The sequence below is a fragment of the Ochlerotatus camptorhynchus genome, unplaced genomic scaffold (genome assembly GCF_037179485.1).
Source record: "Ochlerotatus camptorhynchus isolate MF236.1 unplaced genomic scaffold, CSIRO-AGI_Acam_v1.1 ptg000223l, whole genome shotgun sequence".
Classification (NCBI taxonomy): Eukaryota; Metazoa; Arthropoda; class Insecta; order Diptera; family Culicidae; genus Ochlerotatus; species Ochlerotatus camptorhynchus.
In genome coordinates, this window is record NW_027040713.1 from 144,936 (window position 1) to 165,683 (window position 20,748).

At 42.6% G+C, this 20,748-nt stretch overlaps 1 protein-coding gene across 1 annotated transcript in view; it reads right to left on the reverse strand.

Annotated features, from left to right (window-relative positions):
• The window catches only part of LOC135703928 (probable ubiquitin carboxyl-terminal hydrolase FAF), a gene marked incomplete at its 5' end in the record, with an annotated part of 221,182 nt that overhangs the window by 126,982 nt on the left and 73,452 nt on the right, over positions 1-20,748 (reverse strand). Inside the window, one exon of the mRNA XM_065225294.1 lies at positions 16,159-16,276. Coding sequence (XP_065081366.1) covers positions 16,159-16,276 — 118 coding nt within the window. The remainder of the gene's footprint in view (positions 1-16,158; positions 16,277-20,748) is intronic.

Consider the following 20,748-nt stretch of genomic DNA (forward strand, 5'->3'; position numbering starts at 1 on the left):
CAGCAGGTCAGCCTGCATATGCTCTGTCGGACAATACTGAAGACGCACAATACCTTCACGAACCATATCCTTGATGTAATTGTACTTCGTATCGATGTGTTTAGCTTTCTTCTCCGTACGGTCACCCAGAGTCAAAGCAATGCAGCTCTGATTATCTTCTTGAACTACAATCGGAAAATCCAGCTTCTCACCAATGTCCAACATCAGCTTCCTGATCCATTGCACCTGCTGTAGGCACTCTGCTAACGCGATATATTCGGCCTCGGTGCTCGAAAGGGCCACACACTTCTGTTTATGGCATCCCCATCCAATAATGCCACCGCCGAACTTGAAAAAATAACCCGAACTGGACTTCCGGTCGCTGACGTCACCGGCCCAATCGGCGTCTACGAAGCATTCCAGCGTCCGGTCATCGTGTCCCAGACATAGCTCCATATCGATCGTGCCCTTAAGGTAACGTAGCACCCGCTTAGCTTCGTTCCAGTCTGCTTCCGTTGGTGCCGTAACACGCCGACCGAGAATCGAGGTTGCGATCGATATATCCGGCCTTGAGATTACGGCTGCGTATAACAAAGCTCCTACGAGACTTTGATAATGCTCTGCAGTTTTGAGTCGGTTGGTATTCTCCTCCGTTTGTTTGAGGAAGCCGGGATCCATAGGAATTTTCGAAATTTTCGCATCCTGCATTCTGAACCGTTCTAGAACACGATTCAGGTAGGCCTTTTGGTTAATGCGATACTGTCCGTTCTCCAGTCGAATTTGGATACCGAGAAAGAAGGTCAAGTTGCCCATAACGGTAATCTTGAATTCACTGGCCAGGCTCTGAACCACCCCTTCGAACTCATCCTCCGTAGCGCAAATAACAATGACGTCATCGACGTAAATCAACAAAAATATGTACTTGCCTGATCGCTCCCGAACGTAAAGGCAAGGGTCAGCCTTCGATTGATGAAAGCCCATCAGCTTAAGTACCTCGTCGATCCGTTTATTCCAGACATGGGCGGCCTGTTTGAGCCCATACAAGCTGCGCTTCAACCGGCAAACCAGCTTTCGATCCTCGCTTTCATAGCCCGGCGGTTGCCGCATATACAGCTCCTCCTGAAGCTGCCCGTAGAGGTATGCGGTTTTGATGTCGATCTGCTTGGCCAACATCTTCCTCCGACTCGCGATGGTCAGCATCGTCCGGATCGTGATCTGCTGGACAACTGGTGCGAAGACTTGGTCGTAGTCGGTCCCGAATTTTTGGCAAAACCCTTGCGCTACAAGTCGCGCCTTATACCGCACAAGGTTGCCGTTTTGATCACTTTTGCACTTATACACCCATTTGCATCCGATCGGTTTACGGTGTGGGGGCAACTCCACTAGTTCCCATGTGCAATTCTCCTGGTGCGATCGCATTTCGTCGTCCATGGCCGATTTCCACTCGGCGCTCTGGGGACTAGAAACAGCTTCACGGTACGTTTTTGGCTCTGCTGCACTGTGCTGCACCAAGTTTGCTCCTTCTGCATATCTGACCGGCGGCACACCAGCGGTCACTCTCTGCGAACGTCGAACCGGAGGTGGTGCCACTTCTTCTTCTGCTACAGGATCCATTTGGTCATCATCATCACAAGCATCGCGACTCTCGTAACGCCTGAACCGAAAAACTTGCAGCCAAGCAGCATCGTCGTTCTCCCAGCCGAAGAACTCATCGTCCGAATCGCTTAACTCCGAATCGCCAGACTCCGAATCGCTAGACTCCAATGCATCCGGTGCCACTGTCGCTTTCGGAATTTCGCTCACTGTCCACTCCACTTCTTCACATTCAGCGGGCGGCGTCTTGTCTTCCGTTTTCTTCCGATGTTTGTCTTCAACCTTCGATCCATTTTCGATCTCCAAGAACCGAACGTCACGGCTTATCTGGATTTGGCCGGTTGCAAGGTTGAGCATCCTGTAGGCTTTATGTTCTCCTGAATAGCCAACAAACGTCATTTTGATGGCCTTTTCGTCCAGTTTCTTGCGCTTTACTGCTGGAACCATGACGTAAGCAGTGCACCCGAACAGCCGAAGGTGATTCAAATCGGGTTTCTTCCCGAACCAGATCTCGAATGGGGTACATTCAACTGCTGCTGACGGTAAACGATTTTGCAGGTAACATGCAGTGTTGATCGCTTCCGCCCAAAATCGTTTTGGCATGCCTGCATCCAGTAACATGCATCGCCCCATCTCGCTCAGGGATCGATTTTTCCGCTCTGAAACTCCATTCTGCTGCGGAGAATATGCTGCCGTATACTCCGCCTTGATACCTTCTTCGGCATAGAACCGACGAAGTGTTTTACTGGAGTACTCTCCACCTTGGTCAGAGCGGATAATCCGCGGCTTGCGGCCGAACTGGTTCTCCGCCATTCTGACGTACTCCCGGATGCGCTGCTCGACTTCAGACTTTTCTTTGAGAAAATAGATGAACGCGTACCGACTGTGGTCGTCAATCATGGACATGTAATACCGACAGCCCCCTGGAGTCGTCTCCTCCATGGGCCCGCAAACGTCAGTGTGTACAATGTCCAGAACAGCCGTAGAAGTCTTCTCAGCCGTTGCCGGAAATGAAGGACGAGCCATTTTGCCCTGAATGCAACACTCGCAGGTCCAGCGAATGCCACAATCCACCACTTTCATGCCTGTGGCCAAATCTTTCCGCTTTATCTCGTTTAGCACTTCCGGATCTCTGTGTCCCAGGCGACGGTGCCAAGTGTGTTGGCAGTTCTTCGAATGCTCTCGCGTCTTCACCTGCAACGAACGGTCACTCGCGAATCGCAGAAAGTACATGTCACTTTTCCTGTCGCCTACTGCGACCACCGTTTTCCCGTAAACCAGTTTGCAGCCGGACCCGTCGAATTCAGCCCGCACACCTTTCGACGCCAGCTTACTGACCGAAATCATGTTCCCGTCCAGAGAGGGGACGTAAAGCACACCCGTCAGCGTTAGCTTAATCGCTTCGCCGCTGTCATTAACGCACTCGATTAAACAATCTCCGACGCCCGCGACACGATTCTCGTTTCCGTCCGCGACAATAACACTCATTCGCGAACCTTGTTCCATCCGGAGGAAAGCATCTCTGTCATTACACATATGCGACGTCGCGCCCGAGTCGATTAGCCACGAACGAGACCGATTCGTGTCCGGGTTCTGTCGCACCATGAACGTGAACGACATCGAGTCGTTTTCGCGCACTTGTTTCACTTTTTGTTCTTGCTTCGGCTTGTTCTTCTTCTTCTCGCCACTTTCACCGCCGCTCTTCTGCGCCAGAAACTCCTTGCAGCTGCGCTTTTTGTGTCCTGGTTTTCCGCAAAAGAAGCAAGCAGCAGCACCGGCCGGCTTCGTACCGTTTCCCGCCTTCAACAAGCGCTCTTCCGAACAGTTTCCGCCGTACAGTTTCTCGTTCTCGTCGATGAGCTTCGCTTTGACCAGATCCATTTTCAGCTCCGCATCCGACCGGCTCTCCAACGCGGTGGTCAGAGCGTCGAACGCCTTCGGAAGACTCCGCAGGATCATTGCTACCTGCATGTATTCCGAGAGCTTTTCACCTGAATTTTCCAAACGGGAGTAGAGCTCCTCCATCCCGTAAATAAATTCTTCCATGTTCTGGCCTTCCCGAAAATTCGCGCTGCAGATCTCCTTCAGCAACGAGACTTTTCCCGTGAGTGTCGCTTTGTGGTGGTGCGTTTTCAGCGCCTCCCACGTACTTTTCGCCGTCGTTTTCGCCATGATGAGACTGTGCTGGCCGTCTTCCACCAGCAACGCGATGGTTGCTCTCGCCTTCTCGTCACCTTCGGTCCAATCGGAGGTGACCGTAGTAGGGGGAGTACCTGGATAAACGTACTTCCACGTTCCTTCCCTCATCATGAGCATTTGGACTTTGAATGCCCACGACCGGTAGTTCCGATTATTCAATCGGACGACGCCTACTTTCGAAAAGTCCATTTTTTTTTTTTTCGCCTCCACAAAGGGCTCCCGAAATTCACCACTTCGTCGCAGAAAAAAAACTTTACGAACCGCGTCGCGCACTTCACAACTTTCTAGCTTTCACTGGCCCCAACGCTGGGCCCATAACCTATTGGAGGTTAACCCGAAAAGACTGGAATCGGAGGCTCAGTGAAGCAATACGCAAACACACCTGTTAAGTTGCTCGGTACAAGAAAGAATGATTTTTTATTCAGTTGATCGTTACAGCGGAAGTAGTTCTGTCAAATAAGAAAGAGTTGCCAGATTGGCAGATAGAAATGAAGCGTTGCTGTATGAACCGAGGGGTTCAACAGATAAAGCACTTAGAATCTCTCGTATTTTCATGAGAAAATACGAGGAGTGCTTTACCGGCCTCATGGAGCGAATAGCCTCAACAGAACTGAGACTATCCGTAAAAATAAAATAATGATCTGGTGCAAGTGAGGCGATCGTTGCTAGCGTATAATGTATTGCCGCCAGTTCCGCAACATATACGGAACAAGGAGCATGAAGCATTCGAGAGGCGCTATGAAATTCGTTATAAATACCAAAACCAGCGGACGCCTCTATTAGTGATTCATCTGTGAAGAACGATCTTGCGGAATCAACTTGGCCAAACTTTGCAGCGAAAATTGACGGAGCAATCATGGAACGATGATGCTCTGGGATTCCGCGAATCTCTTGCGTCATTGATAAATCAAAATGAACAGAACTGTCGAAGTCGGAGAAGCAAACACGATAGGGATTATGCTGCGAAGGGCTGACATCCTGTGTTATGTACACGTAGTACAATGACATAAAACGAGTTTGAGGGTTTAGCTCAAGAAGCTTCTCAAAGCTTGCAATCACCAGTGGGTTCATAATTTCACAACGGGTGAGGAGCCTGAGCGATAATTCCGAAAATCGATCAGAGAGTGGCAGCATGCCCGCTAACACTTCGAGACTCATCGTATGAGTCGAGTGCATGCATCCTAACGCGATACGAAGACAGCGATACTGGATCCGTTCCAGTTTGATGATGTGCGTTTTAGCCGCTGACTGGAAGCAAAAACTACCGTACTCTAAAACCGATAAAATCGTTGTCCGGTACAACGTTAGAAGGTCTTGCGGATGGGCTCCCCACCACGTTCCGGTAATTGTTCGGAGAAAATTGATCCTTTGTTGACATTTCCGCTTCAGATACTCAATGTGGGATCTCCAGGTGCATTTTGAATCGAACCAGACCCCAAGATATTTGAAGGACATAGAATGAGTGATCGGTTTACCCAAAAGTTGAAGCTTTGGTTGTGCTGGGCTATGCTTCCTAGAAAAAACGACCAACTCAGTTTTCTCCGTGGAGAATTCGATACCTAGCTGGATAGCCCAAGTAGACAAATTGTCTAAGGTATCCTGTAAGGGTCCTTGCAGGTCGGCCTCTCTGGGCCCTGTCATAGACACTACTCCGTCATCTGCAAGTTGTCTCAACGTGCAGTTGTCCCTTAGACAATTGTCAATTTCTCTGACGTAGAAATTATACAGAAGGGGGCTTAAACATGAGCCCTGGGGGAGACCCATGTAGCTAAATCGTGAAGCTGTAGAGTTTCCATGAGAAAAGCTCATATGTTTCTCTGACAGCAAATTGTACAAAAAGTTATTAATTAATGGAGAAAGGCCACAAGCGTGGAGTTTGTCTGAAAGGACTTCAACCGATACTGAATCAAAAGCCCCCTTAATATCCAAGAAGACAGAAGCCATTTGCTCTTTATTAGCAAAAGCCAACTGAATTTCAGTGGAAAGCAACGCGAGACAGTCGTTCGTTCCCTTGCCCCTACGGAAACCAAATTGAGTATCTGAGAGTAGGTGGTTCAACTCAACCCATTTGTCCAGGCGAAAAAGGATCATTTTCTCCAACAATTTTCGAATACACGATAACATTGCAATGGGACGATACGAATTGTGATCTGACGCGGGTTTTCCAGGCTTTTTAATGGCTATAACTCTCACCCGCCTCCAATCATCCGGAACAATATTAAGCTCCAGGAACTGACCAAACAAGTTCAACATGCGCCTCTTAGCGACGTCTGGGAGGTTCTTCAACAAGTTGAACTTGATTCTATCAGCCCCCGGAGCCGAATTGCCACACGAAAGGAGCGCGAGTGAGAGCTCCAGCATTGAAAAAGGCTGGCGATCTCGTCTACCGAATTCGTCGTTTCGCGAGGAATCATCTGTGCCGGCACAGAATCAGGACATACTTTTCGCGCGAACTTGAGAATCCAACTATCGGAGTACTCCTCGCTCTCGTTGTTTGAAGACCGGTTACGCATCCTTCGCGCCGCATTCCAAAGCGTATTCATCGACGTTTCGCGCGATAATCCGTCCACGAATTGCCGCCAGTATCCGCGTTTCTTGGCTTTGATGAGGCTCTTGAGTTCGCGTTCAAGAGCCGAGTACGCTTCGAAATGTACGGGTGTTCCACGTTTCCGGAAAAGCTTAAACGCGTCGGACTTTTTACGATAAACCTCAGTGCATTGCTGGTCCCACCAAGGGGAAGGAGGTTTCCTACGGAAAAACGTTCCTGGAACCGGCCGAGTTTGAGCTTGAAGCGCGCTGTCCAAGATCAGATTGGAGAGGAAGTTATATTCCTCCAACGGTGGAAGCCCTTCTACCGACGTTAGGGCATCTTCTATCACATTCTTGAACTTTGTCCAATCGATATTACGGGTAAGATCGTACGCGACGTTAACGGGTTCCGACGGATTGAACCCACTGGCAACTGAAACTTTGATCGGCAAGTGATCACTACCGTGGGGATCTTGGATCACATTCCACGTGCAATCCAACGATAATGAGTTAGAGCAAAATGTGAGGTCTAATCTACTTCCATTCGAGGATGGGCCAGCCAAACGTGTTACTTCTCCATTGTTAAGAATTGTCATATTAAAGCTGTCGCAGAGGTCATATATCAAAGTAGAACGGTTGTCATCATACAGTTCCCCCCAGCCTGTACCGTGGGAATTAAAATCTCCCATAATCAACCGTGGGGCAGGAAGTACCGAACAGATATCTGAAAGTTGTTTGCGATTAACAACGGCTCTAGGAAGAATATAAACAGAAGCAATACAAAGGCTCTTACCTTTAATAATAGCCTGACATGCAACAACTTCAATACCTGGAAATTGTGGAAGATTCACTCTATAGAAAGAATGGCACTTTTTGATCCCCAAAAGTACCCCTCCTCCACGCGAATCCTCACGATCCAGTCGAATAATGTTAAAATCATAAAAAGGAAGATCGATATCTGAAGAGAGCCAAGTTTCACAAACAGCAAATGCATCACAATCATTATTGTGAATTAAAAACTTAAAAGAATCTAATTTAGGAATGAGACTTCGACAATTCCACTGTAGAACAGTGATCAAATCCCCGACCTCGTTTGGAAAATTATCCATCGAAGGAAATGATTGCTGCAATGAGGGGCCACTTCAATGTCAATTGCTTCAAGAGGGTCTTCACAGAAGGAAGCATTGCCAGAACAATGCTTTTGAGAGGATCAGAAATATTGAGGTACTTGAGAATATCGTCCACAATTTTATCAAATGAGAACAACCCGGATGAAGAAGGGGCTTCTGTTCTTAAAAATGGGCCATCAGGGGTTTTTGATGTCCCCGGGAGAGATGGAAAATTCTGGTTATAATCAGTTCTGCGGAAACCAGGAGGAGTTGAAACTTCCTTTTTTCCATCACTCCTTGATTTGGGCAAGCTGATTTGGGGTTCCTTATCTGCAACTTTCCGCGAACGGATGCGTTTTCGTTTCCGTGCAGAACCTTCCGGAAAACTGAAAGAAACTCCCTCCTCAGCCAAGTCAGAGTCAGACTCGTCATCAGACAAAACAGCAAAGGGATTTTTGTCGTTGGTTGATGGTGTGGCTGTTTTTAGCATTGCTGCAAAAGACTGCCTGGAACGCTCCTTAAGAGAGCGTTCTAGTTTCTCCCCGCGTTGTTTGTACGCCGGACACGATGAGAGACCATGAGGAGTTCCCTTACAGTACCCGCATTTTGGTGCAGTGACTGTGCAGGCGCCATCCTCGTGCTTCTCCCCCCGAAAAAAAATAACAACAAAAATACATTAAAAAACAATGTAACAATAAGACGAAAATTATTGTCTTAACAATGATTTATATTGTTACGTCTACAATAATTTTACCTTGATTTATGTTGTACAAAACAATAAATTTCATGGTAAATGGAAAATTTACAATAAAAAAGGGGGGTTGTTAAGTATCTTAACAATGAAATTTTCGTGATTTTCCCATATATTTTTTTTCAATAACATTATATATTATTGTTATTTTACTGTTGGTTGGCGAATTTATTGATTATAAAAAATAACAGTGTATTTTAGAGTGTATGTGTTGGCTTGACAGATCTACTTTATCGACTTTAAAAATAAATCGTAAAAATAAAACATTGCCCCGGGAAGGGAAGGGGGTGGTATGTCTGTTACGGGTGGTCCTTTTTTTTACTGGTTATGGATCGAGATTCGATCCGGAACTTGTGAGAAATGCAGGCCAACTCCTCTGCGCTCGATATCCCTAGGTCACGTCTCCTTGGTGGTTGAGCGTCGTTGATAAGTTAATGCATTCGACTGGAGAGAATCGCCCATGAAATATGCTTCCACCTGAGAGTTTCTTCCTGACATCTTCAAGTGGTGGATTTTTTTATTATTATTGTATGATTATTGACTGCACGGAAAAGGTCTCCATTAAGCTTTAGAGAGGGTCTAGGATAAGATATGAGCGGAGGCGGACTGCCTGGTTTTGAGCCAAACGAACTGTCAAAGCCAGAGCCATACGAGCAGTGCCTATCTTAATTACATTGGCAGTGTTGCTGACCCTCTCATAGTATGCATGCTTCAATCAGATTTATGTTTAATGTTCGTGAAGTAACGTCGACAATAAATATTAATGTTAGAGCATTGTTTCCACTGAAAATTTCACTGTAATTTTTTTTTCGGGCCCGCATTTGGAACAGCGTGCCTTGCTGCCACAGTGAGAGGCCGTATGTCCCAACTGTTTGCAGTTTTGGCAGTTCATGACCCGAGGAACAAACAAACGCACAGGTAGCCGAAGTTTTCCCAACTCGATGTAGTGAGGAAGGGCTGAACCAGAAAAGGTCACCCGAAACGAGTCTGTGGGGGTAAAGCTCTTTTTACCCTCGCTGAAAGATACTGAGTTCAGCTTCTGGACTTCCAGTATCTCAACCGTGGGAAGCAAGGGGTTCTTGAAACGGCCAACCGCTTGCTTCGCCAAGATCTCGGGGGTCAGACTCGCTTCGGTGACCACACCTTCGATCTCCACATTACGAGCTGGGATGTACACTCTATACTCGAGTGTAAAGAGCTGGGAGGCAGCAATCTCGTTAGCTTGTTTCAGGTTAGAGACGACAACGCGAAGTTTATTGTACCTCACCTTCGAGATTTCGATCACGGCCGAGAACCGCTTCGTCAGATCATTAGTAATTTGCATAACATTCAAAGGTTTCTTTTTGGGCTGAAAGTAAACAACCCATGGGCCAGTCGAGTCTTCTGGGTAGGCTCGCGATCGGGGGCTTATCTGTCCCTGTCCATTACCAGACTGAGATGACGAAGCAGGGATGGCATCATCCGATTTCTGGGATGACAGACGTTTTCGACCCTTCTTGCTATCGCGTGGCAAAGTGGTGTCGTCTTCCGACAAAACGTCCATTTCGTCTTCCGACAAAATGTCCATTTTGCCGTACTAGTGGGAGCGAAAAACGCTCTACCACTGCAACGATAATCAAAATTACTCGGACACAATACACGAAGAAAAAAAATACTAACACAGAAACACAAACTTAAAATTTAACAGATGGGAGAAAGAAAGAAACAAGAACAAAAACTTATCTGATAATCCTATACTACTATCACCGAGCGTTTACACAGCAGCAGCGGAGCGACGCGCAGCTTTGATGATCTTCGATCCGCGTGTGCGGGCGGTCTTCGTTGGTGTGTGCTTGTATGAAGCTCGGCACTCAGCTGCACACACGATGATGGATGAGCGGTTTGAATGTGGAGGCAGATGCTGACACTCGATGACGATGATCCGTGTGCACAGGTATGCGTGACCACGCACCGATGGTGCGCAAAATGATTGGCGAATTGCCAATCGCAAAAACAATTTTCGATGATTCCGACAACACACTTTCTTCTCAGAAAAAAACTCACTTTTTGATAAATTTATCCGGAATTATGCCAGGAATTACTAAGCGAGAAAAACTGATTATTTACGTCAGATAATAGCGAGAAAACTTCCAAATTAACGGAGCGCGAAACAAGTCGACCGTACTTCTTGCTAGGACGCGGTGGTGTGAAAAATTTTCGTAATGCAAGGTTGAAAATTTTCGTAATGCAAGGTTGAAATTGTGTTAGTGACTCAATGCTTCAAGGGTTCACTTAACTCACGCTTTTCAGCAAGTATAGTTTTGATTGCCGTCAAAATTAGACAAAACAGATTTTTGACAAGGTTAGAAAATCATTGATCACTGCTGAATTTTGATTGATCAAAAAGCTTCTCATACATCAGTATTGAACAGAATATTCTCATCAAATATTACAGCTTACAGTTTCCAGCATACCCAATGAAGTCATTCAATTTTTTACTGTTATCCTCTCAGCCAGGGCTCTACATTTTCGAAGCTTTAAAATGAACTCGAGTTTTGTTTCTCTCATACAAACGTGTTCAACGCTTCATTTCTATAACGTCTAGCTAGACTATCAGCAAGAAATGATAATGAAAAAGAAGCACGCTTAGAAGGAAACGCTGGCTGTGGATCTTCTCGTCGTTGCTTTGCTCATCGGTTTCAATGTAAGTAACGTCGATTTTCTAGTTAAACGAAACCTCATTATGGCTTTCAATACCCTTTCACGAACACTCTATCATCGCTTTTTCAATTTGTTTAAAATGCGTTATGTCCCATTTTTGTTAATTTTTTTTTTAGATAAATATGTGGATGGAAGATAAATTAAACATATTACGTGTAATCTTCAAGTGCTTTCACGTGAGAAATGCTTTAAATATGTATTTTCATTTTCCGTCATATACGTCATGAAACCTCTGTTGATGTGTTTCATGAAAGAGAAAACTATCAAAGTCGAGCGCTCTTTCGCTCATCCGTTTCACCGGAGCTTGAAAGGAAGACCAATGGAGCGACGGGAGAAAGAGAGACAAGCGATTGAACATTTGTTTTTGCACGACGACTGAGGTTCTAGAATGCTGCGAAGCTTTTCGACTTTAACAAAAAAAGAAAGCCAGCAGTCTCTTCGTCGCATCGATTTGGTCGATTGAAGCTGATATTGTGACACCCTGCTCTCAGCATCCATACTTCGTAGGAGCTTATTTCAGAATCCAAATTAAGAGCTGTCTATAAACCACGTAGATGCTTGTATCGAAGATTGTCTACTCAAAGTGAGAGGGGTCTGCATTTCCTAAAAATAAAGCATTTTGATTTATTCTGACCAACGGCAGGACCTTTAAGAGCTAGTTGTTAGCGATTCTATAACATTCTCCAGAAAACCATTCCCCAGAATTCCATTCCCCAGACTCCATACGAATCTGCCCGATCAAGGCGAATAATGTTGAAATCGTGGAAAGCAAGATCGTTGTCTGAAGAGAGCCATGTTTCACAAAGGGCAAATGCATCAGAAAGTAAATTGTTAACTAAAAATTTAAATGTGTCAAGTTTTGGCATAAGACTTCTACAGTTCCACTGAAGAACAGAGATCATATCCCCGACCTCATTCGGAGAATTATCCATCAAAGGATATGATCGATGCAAGGAAGGACCACCTAGAAGCTAGTTGCTTCAAAAGAGTTTTCACCATTGGCAGCACTAAATTAATAATGCTCCTCGTTGAGTCAGAGACATTGAATATACTGAAGAAGGTATCCACAATACCAGAAAACGTGAACATGGGGGCATGTTCTTGCTGATTATTCAGCTGCTTTTCTGGCCGAAAAACTGGGACATCTGGGGTTTTAGATGTTCCTGGAAGTGACGGAAAGTTCTTGTCATAATTACAAGGTTGAAAACCCGGTGGAATGGGCTTCGGTGCATTTCCGTTACCTCTTGATTTTTCCAAGGGGGAAGGGTGGTCCGTACGAGTGGCCTTACGAGGCTTTTCGGTGGTGTGTTTTTTTGCTCGTTTTCTCGTATTGCCTTTAAAGACAAACGGACTACCCTCACCGACCTCTGAGTCAGAGTCTAGATGATCAACTGGCAAAATGGAGAACGTGTTACTGCTTTTTGGTGTGGTCTGAGAAGATGAAGCGGTATTCTTCAAGAGTTCTGCTAGTGTTCTCTTGGAGCGAGCTTGCAGAGACGGCTTAAGTTTTTCTCCCTGCTGTTTATACCTCGGGCAGTCAGTCAGGGTATGTAGGCTTTCCTTGCAGTACACGCATTTTGGAGGAGCACCGCAAGGGCCCTCTTGATGTTGCTCGCCACACTGATCGCAGCGTGGTTTGTTCGAGCAGTAGTCCGATGTATGACCAAGTTGTTTACATTTCGAGCAGTTCATTACCCGAGATACAAACAGACGTACAGGCAGCCGAACCTTGCCAATAGCGACGTAGTGAGGTAACGCTGTACCCGAAAAGGTCACACGAAACGAGTTTGACAAGGAATAAGTTTTTTTGGAGCCTACTACGGACCACTCCTTCAATTTCTACCTCACTACTGGGTATGTAGACTCGGTATTCCAATGAAAAAAGCTCACATGCAACAATTTGGTTAGCCTGCTTCCGGTCATCAACGGTAACGCGCAGTTTTATTGGTGTTACCTTGAAAATATCGGTAACGGCCGAAAAATGTGTTGTTAGATCCTTAGAGATCCTCGGAATGTTCAAAGGTTTTTGTTTGGGCCGGAAAAAACAACCCATGGGCCTTTTGAGGCTTCTGGGTAAGCTTTTAGGCGGGGGAGCGCAGAGATTTTTGGGGGCAATGGTGTGGGGGGTGCAGGAGGACGAGGAGGTGATGGTGGAGGAGAGGGTTGTGGGGGATACCTTTTCTTGGGATATGCTCCAGTATTTTTGCTGGAGAGCGAGTCAACTGGGACGTCAAGGGTTTCCATTTCCACAACTTCCTCGAGACTTTCGTGTGACGAGGAATTAAGAGTTTCGTCGTCTGAGATGGAAAGCGACCATCCCCCGCCTTTATCATTTTCATCCATTGCGGTTAAATATCGCCGCAATGGTGTTTTTAATAAATATTTTACAAATAATTACAGTAATTTCAACTAGTATTAAATTAAAAAAATTAATGCAAAAAAAAAATAATAAAAAATAATAAAAAATACAAAAAAAATTGATATAGTTTACTTTAATAAAGAGTAATACGAAAGAAAGAAAAAAAACCAAAAAAAGAAAAAAAAAATTTTTTTTGGATCACCCTAACTATGATCTACTTAAAAATAGTACGAGAAAAAAAAACCAAGAAAAAAAAATATAGATATATACTATTTACAAAATTTTGAATCACCCTAATTATGACCCAACCTAATCTAATATTGGACCATGCGGGGAGATGCGATACTGGTGAAAACAAAGCGACACGGTAAACCTATTACACTGAGGCGGCAGATGACTGGTGCGAGGTTATTGTTTGCCTCAACGGCTGTTGGGTCGATAACCTGATAGCTGGTATGCCTCGGTCGCCTCGGTAGGCAATTTAACGTGCTTTCGTTGTTGCTATCAATGGGATGATGTGATGATGCGATGATGATGAGATAAAGCTGGACCGTAATCAAAGCACTCGGCGTATGACTAACGGCTTCCTCACTCGCGCACTAGTTGTCTTAACACTATGCCAACTAACTTTGGCGAGAAAAAACCCTCGCGTGGGGAAAAACTCAAAAACTCAAATACTAGTGTCGTACAACGAGACCGATGCGACTTGACCGGCTCAGCGTGCGAGACGGAATGAACAAAAATCCTGGACTGATTACAATTAAAAAACATTCGTACCTAAGTAGTACAATCACCCGGTCTACTGTTTTGGTGAACAGTAGGCGGGGGTGAGGAATAGGTAACGGTAAGAAAAAAGTACCCAAAATAAGTTCCTTTCACTCAACTCGTGGCTTCAGTGGGGCTAGGTAAAATTAAGTTAAACAAGAAAACTCAATTTTGGGTAATCTTGTTGAAGAATCCATTGAGTAAAAATTACCTAACGATCAATCGAATGGAAAAGGTGAAAAATACCCAACGTACCAGCACCTAACCGGTTTTCGTTGCAACTTTTTTTGTCACTAAACCCCTACGGATACCATACACAAACGATATCATAGATGGTACGACCATACCGCAGAGAGTTGGGATGATATCCTGAATTGGTGATTAGGCGTTTCTTATGTTTATGCGGGATATGTACAAAACTCTAACGAAGACTAATGCCAGGACTAATTGAGCAGGAACGGAGGCGATGGATCACAAACAAATGACAGCGTCGATGGCAGGGCAGGTTGCTATGATTTTCATCCAAAATTAAGTTAAAAGTACCCAACGGTGAAAACATAACGGTTGAGTACTATTAACTGAAAATTGAGTTCTGTTTTACTTAGAATCGCAGCGTGTTTTAGTTAAACGGAATGTATCGATAAATATTTCAGGATATTCTTCGTAAATTACTTTACGCAATACAATTTACTAACATGTACATTTTAAACAACTACGGAAAGTACTAATTCAATCAATAATGACAAACACTACGTTTTGAGCTAAACGATGATTAACAGAAAATTAACTTAAATTTGAGTTCATCTATTATCGCTCAATAGATGAGTAAATTTGACCCATCGCCGCTTTTCTGATTCACTTAACGGTAGACCTCAAACGATAGAACCCAACGGTGAGTTTTTTTTTTAAACTTAATTATGAGTATTTATTTTTCTTACGGTGTACAGACAAACATCATACACCGAAAATAGTTTTCATGTAGCTTTCATTGGAAACGCACATGATATTCATCCATAATCAAAATTAATGGAGTTCATCTGAATTTCACATAACATTTATGCGATCACATTAATTTAATATGATATTTCATATGAATGTCATCGACCACATATTATTCATGTGATTTTGTGATAGGATTTGCAGCTATGTGATCACAAGAAAGCTATGTGAAATTCACATAAATTACATCCATTAGATATGTGATAAATTTTTTGAGTGTAGCCATGGCATGACTGAGTTTTGCGATGGGGGGTACTTTGATGGGTGTGGGATTCCAAAATATAATTGGACATCGGTTACAGACGTCAATAAATAATTTCTGTTCCAAAAAAAGATTCATATTGTATGGTTCAGACACATTTCCGTCATATTGGATTCCAGGCAATGATTTCCGGTATCTACATGCAATCCTCATATCAAAATACCAATACTAATCTCCTGAAGAACTTTGCTATAGGCAACATTCTAGATGCTGATATGCAGAATATTGAGGAAGTTCACATGCATTAGCACCTAGTAAAGAGATAATTCTGAGCTAATTGTCCACTTACAGAATAACATTACCACAACCTTGTATATGTATCGCATTAAAAAAAACCGTGGTATTTTGAGAAGTTGCGTAAAAACATGTTAAAAACCGCACAAAAAAGGGTGCAGTGCATACATGACAATTCGTCCTGGATTCACAAACTTTTGTCGAAATTGTAATTCTCACGACAGGTGGATAACTTCAGTTCATGTTCATAAGGGTCAAATATTTTTTGTTATTGCTATTGATAACTTGATAAAAAAAAATCCTTGTTTTTATATTGAGTACGGGCATTAGTGACATTCACTATTTTTTTTAGCTAAGTACGCGAAATAATATGGAGCGCTGAATTATGGTGGTTTCTAGCACAATTGATTTTGCTTAAAGGAATACACTTTACTTCCCGTAACTGAAAGGAACCTTGAATAAATTTGTAAATTACAACTTACCGTTACAGTCTAGACAACTTTTGGCCACTGTCAAAAATAGATTAGCGGACAACCTATTTTTGACAGTTGACAAAAGACGACGAAAGAAAACAAATGAAAGTTGGAATAATGCTTTCAGTTACCAGAACGATGTTGAGTGTCAAAGGATGATCTCCATTCACACTACACTGCAGAATGTAATTTAATATGTTACTTACCAGTTTTTCCATTTTATCACTTCTTTGTATTTGTGGTAGACTAACTAGCTTTTTGATGAACGTGAAAAATTCCACTGAAAACAAACTTTTTGCATGTAAAAATCGTATGTTCTGTGTCCTGTAAAAAAGAAGATAAATAAAAACAGATTATTTGACCTATCGGTGACGGAAAAATGTTAGAGACAATCTATTTTTTTTTATTTCTGAATTTACACCAAAAATGTCATGTTTTAAAGTATGTAATAGGATAACTTTTGCCAACAACAGATAATGTAATTGATACGCGTATTTCGTCTACAATGTGCAGACTTTTCTTCAGTGTCTTGTACTAATACTCGAGTATAAGTACAAGACACTGAAGAAGTCTGCACATTGTAGACGAAATACGTGTATCTGCCAAGGATAAGCAAATAAGGTAGTGGAATTAAATGGAAATTACTAATCCTTCTCTCTCTTTTATAATTAAAATACTATTGATTTTAAACAAAAACTTGTTTAACGGATTCGATAATTTGAGACTGTATAGCATAGGCTAGTAGAGAAAGGTGGGGCAAAGGTGGTCTTAGTTGAAAAAATTAAAATTTCTAAAAACTCTAAGCACTTGGAATCAAACTAACTCCATGCACATGAGGTTTATAATTTCTCTTACAGATCTTTGATGAGTTTTCAGTTCATCCGTAGCTAGGTAGGGTAGAGAACTTCTTCGGCCTAATCGCCCATTTTGGGCCTGTCGAGCAGAAAACTTCAAATAAATCCTTGATTTCAGAGGTAACAAGTCAATTATGCGTTTGTTACGATACTTTAGTTAATAAGCTACGGAACGAAGTCAATGAGAACGCGTGATATGAAGGTTTGCACCCATTATTCCCAAAAACAAAAGAAGCGCTCCGACCGAATCAATTTTTATCTTCATCCGATAGGCCGAAGTGAATTCATTGGCGTTTCAATGGCGTTGCAATTGAATTAGGCCGAGTTAAGAATCCGTAGGCCGAGTTTGGCGTCAAGAAGCAGTGTTAGACTTTTGACAATATCTCAACGATTGGTTTCTCTTTATCAAATCTTACGGTACGTATGGAAAGGTAAATAAATTTGGAAGCCATCAGTAATAATAACATTCCGTTTGCTGTTAAAATCGGCTAATCTTCCTTTACGTATACCGTAAAACGGGGTATCTTTGATAATGCGGGTAACTTTGATAGTATAATATAAAGAATAAAATTACTCGCTGCGCTTTTTCCAAATAAGAAACATTGGTTCCATATTGTCTTCTTCTTCTTCTTCGCATTTCAAGCTTATTGCATATCGCATATTTGCTTAATGCGTGCTCTCAACTTAGTGCTCTATAGATGCACTTCCACAGTTATTAATTGAGAGCTTTCGATGCCTGTACCATTTTTGCATTGGTATAATTGTGTGGCAAGTCCAATCATACTTCTATGCCCAGGGAAGTCGAGAAAAATTCCAACCCGAAAAATTCCTAGACCGGACCGGGAATCGAACCCAACCACCTCCAGCATGGTCTTGCTTTGTAGCTGCGCCCTTACCAACTGAGCTAAGGGAGGCCCCTGGTTCCATATTGTAGCTTAAGGTATTTCCGTTGATATCGTATGTAGTTTTTATACAGTATATGTTACATATTTTACAAAAATATTAAAAAACCGTTTTCGTGTTTTTCGCTTTTTTGAAAAAGCACTCAAACCATCACTTATGAAATGTATTTCCGAAACAGCCATCACAAATACAATGTTGTATTGTTATTGCTTATGAAGTTTTCTGATTATATACTCATTCAAAGTTTCATATTTAAATAACTAAATTGTTTGAGTTTCACTAATTTGTTTCCACATTCATCAAGCATTATCAGAGTAACCCCAAATAAAAATACTGAAGTTCTATTACAAAATTAAAACAATAGTGCAAATGCTTTAATTTTCGTTCAACATATAACTAACGAACTAACTCTTGGATCCTCAGTACTTGTTTTAGAAATATAAAATTTGAAAAACAGTCATTGCTGTAAAAAATATTTAGAATATACTTTAAAAAACTATCAATGTTACCCCGTTTTACGATACTACTGGATTTTTTTTTTTTCCTTTGGTTTGTTTTTTCCGTCGATCTTGTTTTCCGTGCTGAGCACCAATGCTACCGACGTGCCAGGAAGGCAGCTCCCACACCTGGACCCTACCTATCGACCCATCAACTCATGAACCGGGGACCAACGGCTTTACTTCCCATCCGAAGGAAGGCGTGATCAGAGATGTTATGCCTCAGAACATCCCGGCGGCGCCGACTGGGATTGAACCCAGGCCTGCTGGGGTGAGAGGTAATCACGCTTACCACTACACCACCGGCGCCGTTGCTACTGGAAATTGATAGCACTAAGTATATATGGTGTAAAGACACCATATACGTATACGAAACCATATGTTGTTCAGAATCAGAATCAAGAGCAAAGCGAATTTAATAAGGAATTGATATTTTGAGGTAAATTAGCCATATCCTGGCCATATTCTCAATTCATAATAAGGGAACAAAGTTATATCGATCGGCACTGTAAACTTTCCTAGAAACTCTAGAAATTCACCATAGAATTAGTATATAGGTATACCTCGATATAACGTAACTGTCACTTTTGACTTCCATCGTTGATTTCTAGCTAACAATCATTAAATTAAGCAAATCAATAACACCATCAGAGATATGACACAATCCTTCATCTATGGGTCATGCCAATTTAAATAATTGAATTGTTATTTATGAGATATCGATGATGGAAGTCAAAAGTGACAATTACGTTATATCGAGGTATACCTGTATTATTCAAGACTGACCAGATCCTTGTTTTCATAATAAGGGATTAATGAAATTTCGTGCAACATGTTCCAATCGATGATATTTGTTTTAACCAGTGATGGGCAACTGAACCAACCGGTGCGCACCGTGTGCTGGTTCGTGTTCAAAAAATACTCCTGTGTTTATGTAAGCGTGTACCCTGGTTCGGTTGAGTTTTAGTGTACCAGTGTGTTCTAAATCAAAACCGTGTGCCGGTTTTCGATTTGATGATTTGGTTTTGGTTTTGGTACACGAGATATAAACCGTGTGCAGGGTTCAATTATATGTTATCAAAACCGGGTAAACCGTTCTTGGTTCGGAACATTGGCAAGAATTAAATAGCAGTGCTCCCAAAAAGGCGAGTAAAATATTTGTACCAAGCGACAGTTATTATTTCAATTGCCAAATATTTTGATAGACAATATTGGTAGCGAAGGAACTAGAAATCATTTTGAAGTCTGACAAATACCCTTCGATAGGGTATTTTTGGAGTCACGCGTAACGCCTATAGTCTGAAAATCGATAACCGATACCTTCTTGAAATCCAGAAGGCGGCATCCTGTTGCAGATAAACTGAGAAATCCTGTCAAATACCCTTCGATATGGGTATTTCTGGAATCAAGATGACGTATACATACCCGAAATCAATGTCTGACGGCATCCTGAAATCCAAGATGGCGGCTTCCGGTTATAGAAAAACTGGAAAATAATGCCAAATATCCTTCAATATGGGTATTTTTGGAATCAGGATGACGTATAAAGACCGAAAATCAATGTCTGGCGCCATCTTGAAATCCAATATGGCGGCTTCCGGTTGTATAAAAAATGGGAAATAATGTCAAATATCCTTCAATATGAGTATTTTTGTTATCGAGATGACGTATAAAGACCAGAATCAATGTCTGACGCCATTTTGAAATCCAAGATGGTGGCTTCTGGTTATTTAAAAACTGGGAAATAATGTCAAATATCCTTCAATATGGGTAGTTTCGGTATCGGGATGACGTATAAAGACCGAAAATCAATGTCTGACGCCATCTTTAAATCCAATATGGCGGCTTCCGGTTGTATAAAAACTGGGTAGTTTTGGTATCGGTATGACGTATAAAGACCGAAAATCAATGTCTGACGGCATCTTGAAATCCAAGATGGCGGCTTCCGGTTATAGAAAAACTGGAAAATAATGCCAAATATCCTTCAATATGGGTATTTTTGGAATCAGGATGACGTATAAAGACCGGAAATCAATGTCTGACGCCATTTTGAAATCCAATATGGCAGCTTCCGGTTGTAGAAAAACTGGGAAATACTAGCAAATACCCTTCAATATGGGTGTTTTTGAAATCTGAATGACATAAAGACCGGAAATCAATTTCTGACGGCATCTTGAAATCCAAGATGGCGGCTTCCGGTTATAGAAAAACTGGAAAATAATGTCAAATATTCTTCAATATGGGTATTTTTGGAATCGGGATGACATATAAAGACCACAAATCAATGTCTGACGCTATCTTGAAATCCAAGATGGCGGCTTCTGGTTGTAGAAAAACTGGGAAATACTAGCAAATACCCTTCAATATGGGTATTTTTGGAATCGTGATGACGTATAAAGACCGGAAATCAATGTCTGGCACCATCTTGAAATTCAAGATGGCGGCTTCCGGTTGTAGTACAACTGGGAAATACTAGCAAATTCCCTTCAATATGAGTCAAATACCCTACAATTTAGGTATTTTCGGAACCAAGAAGACGTGT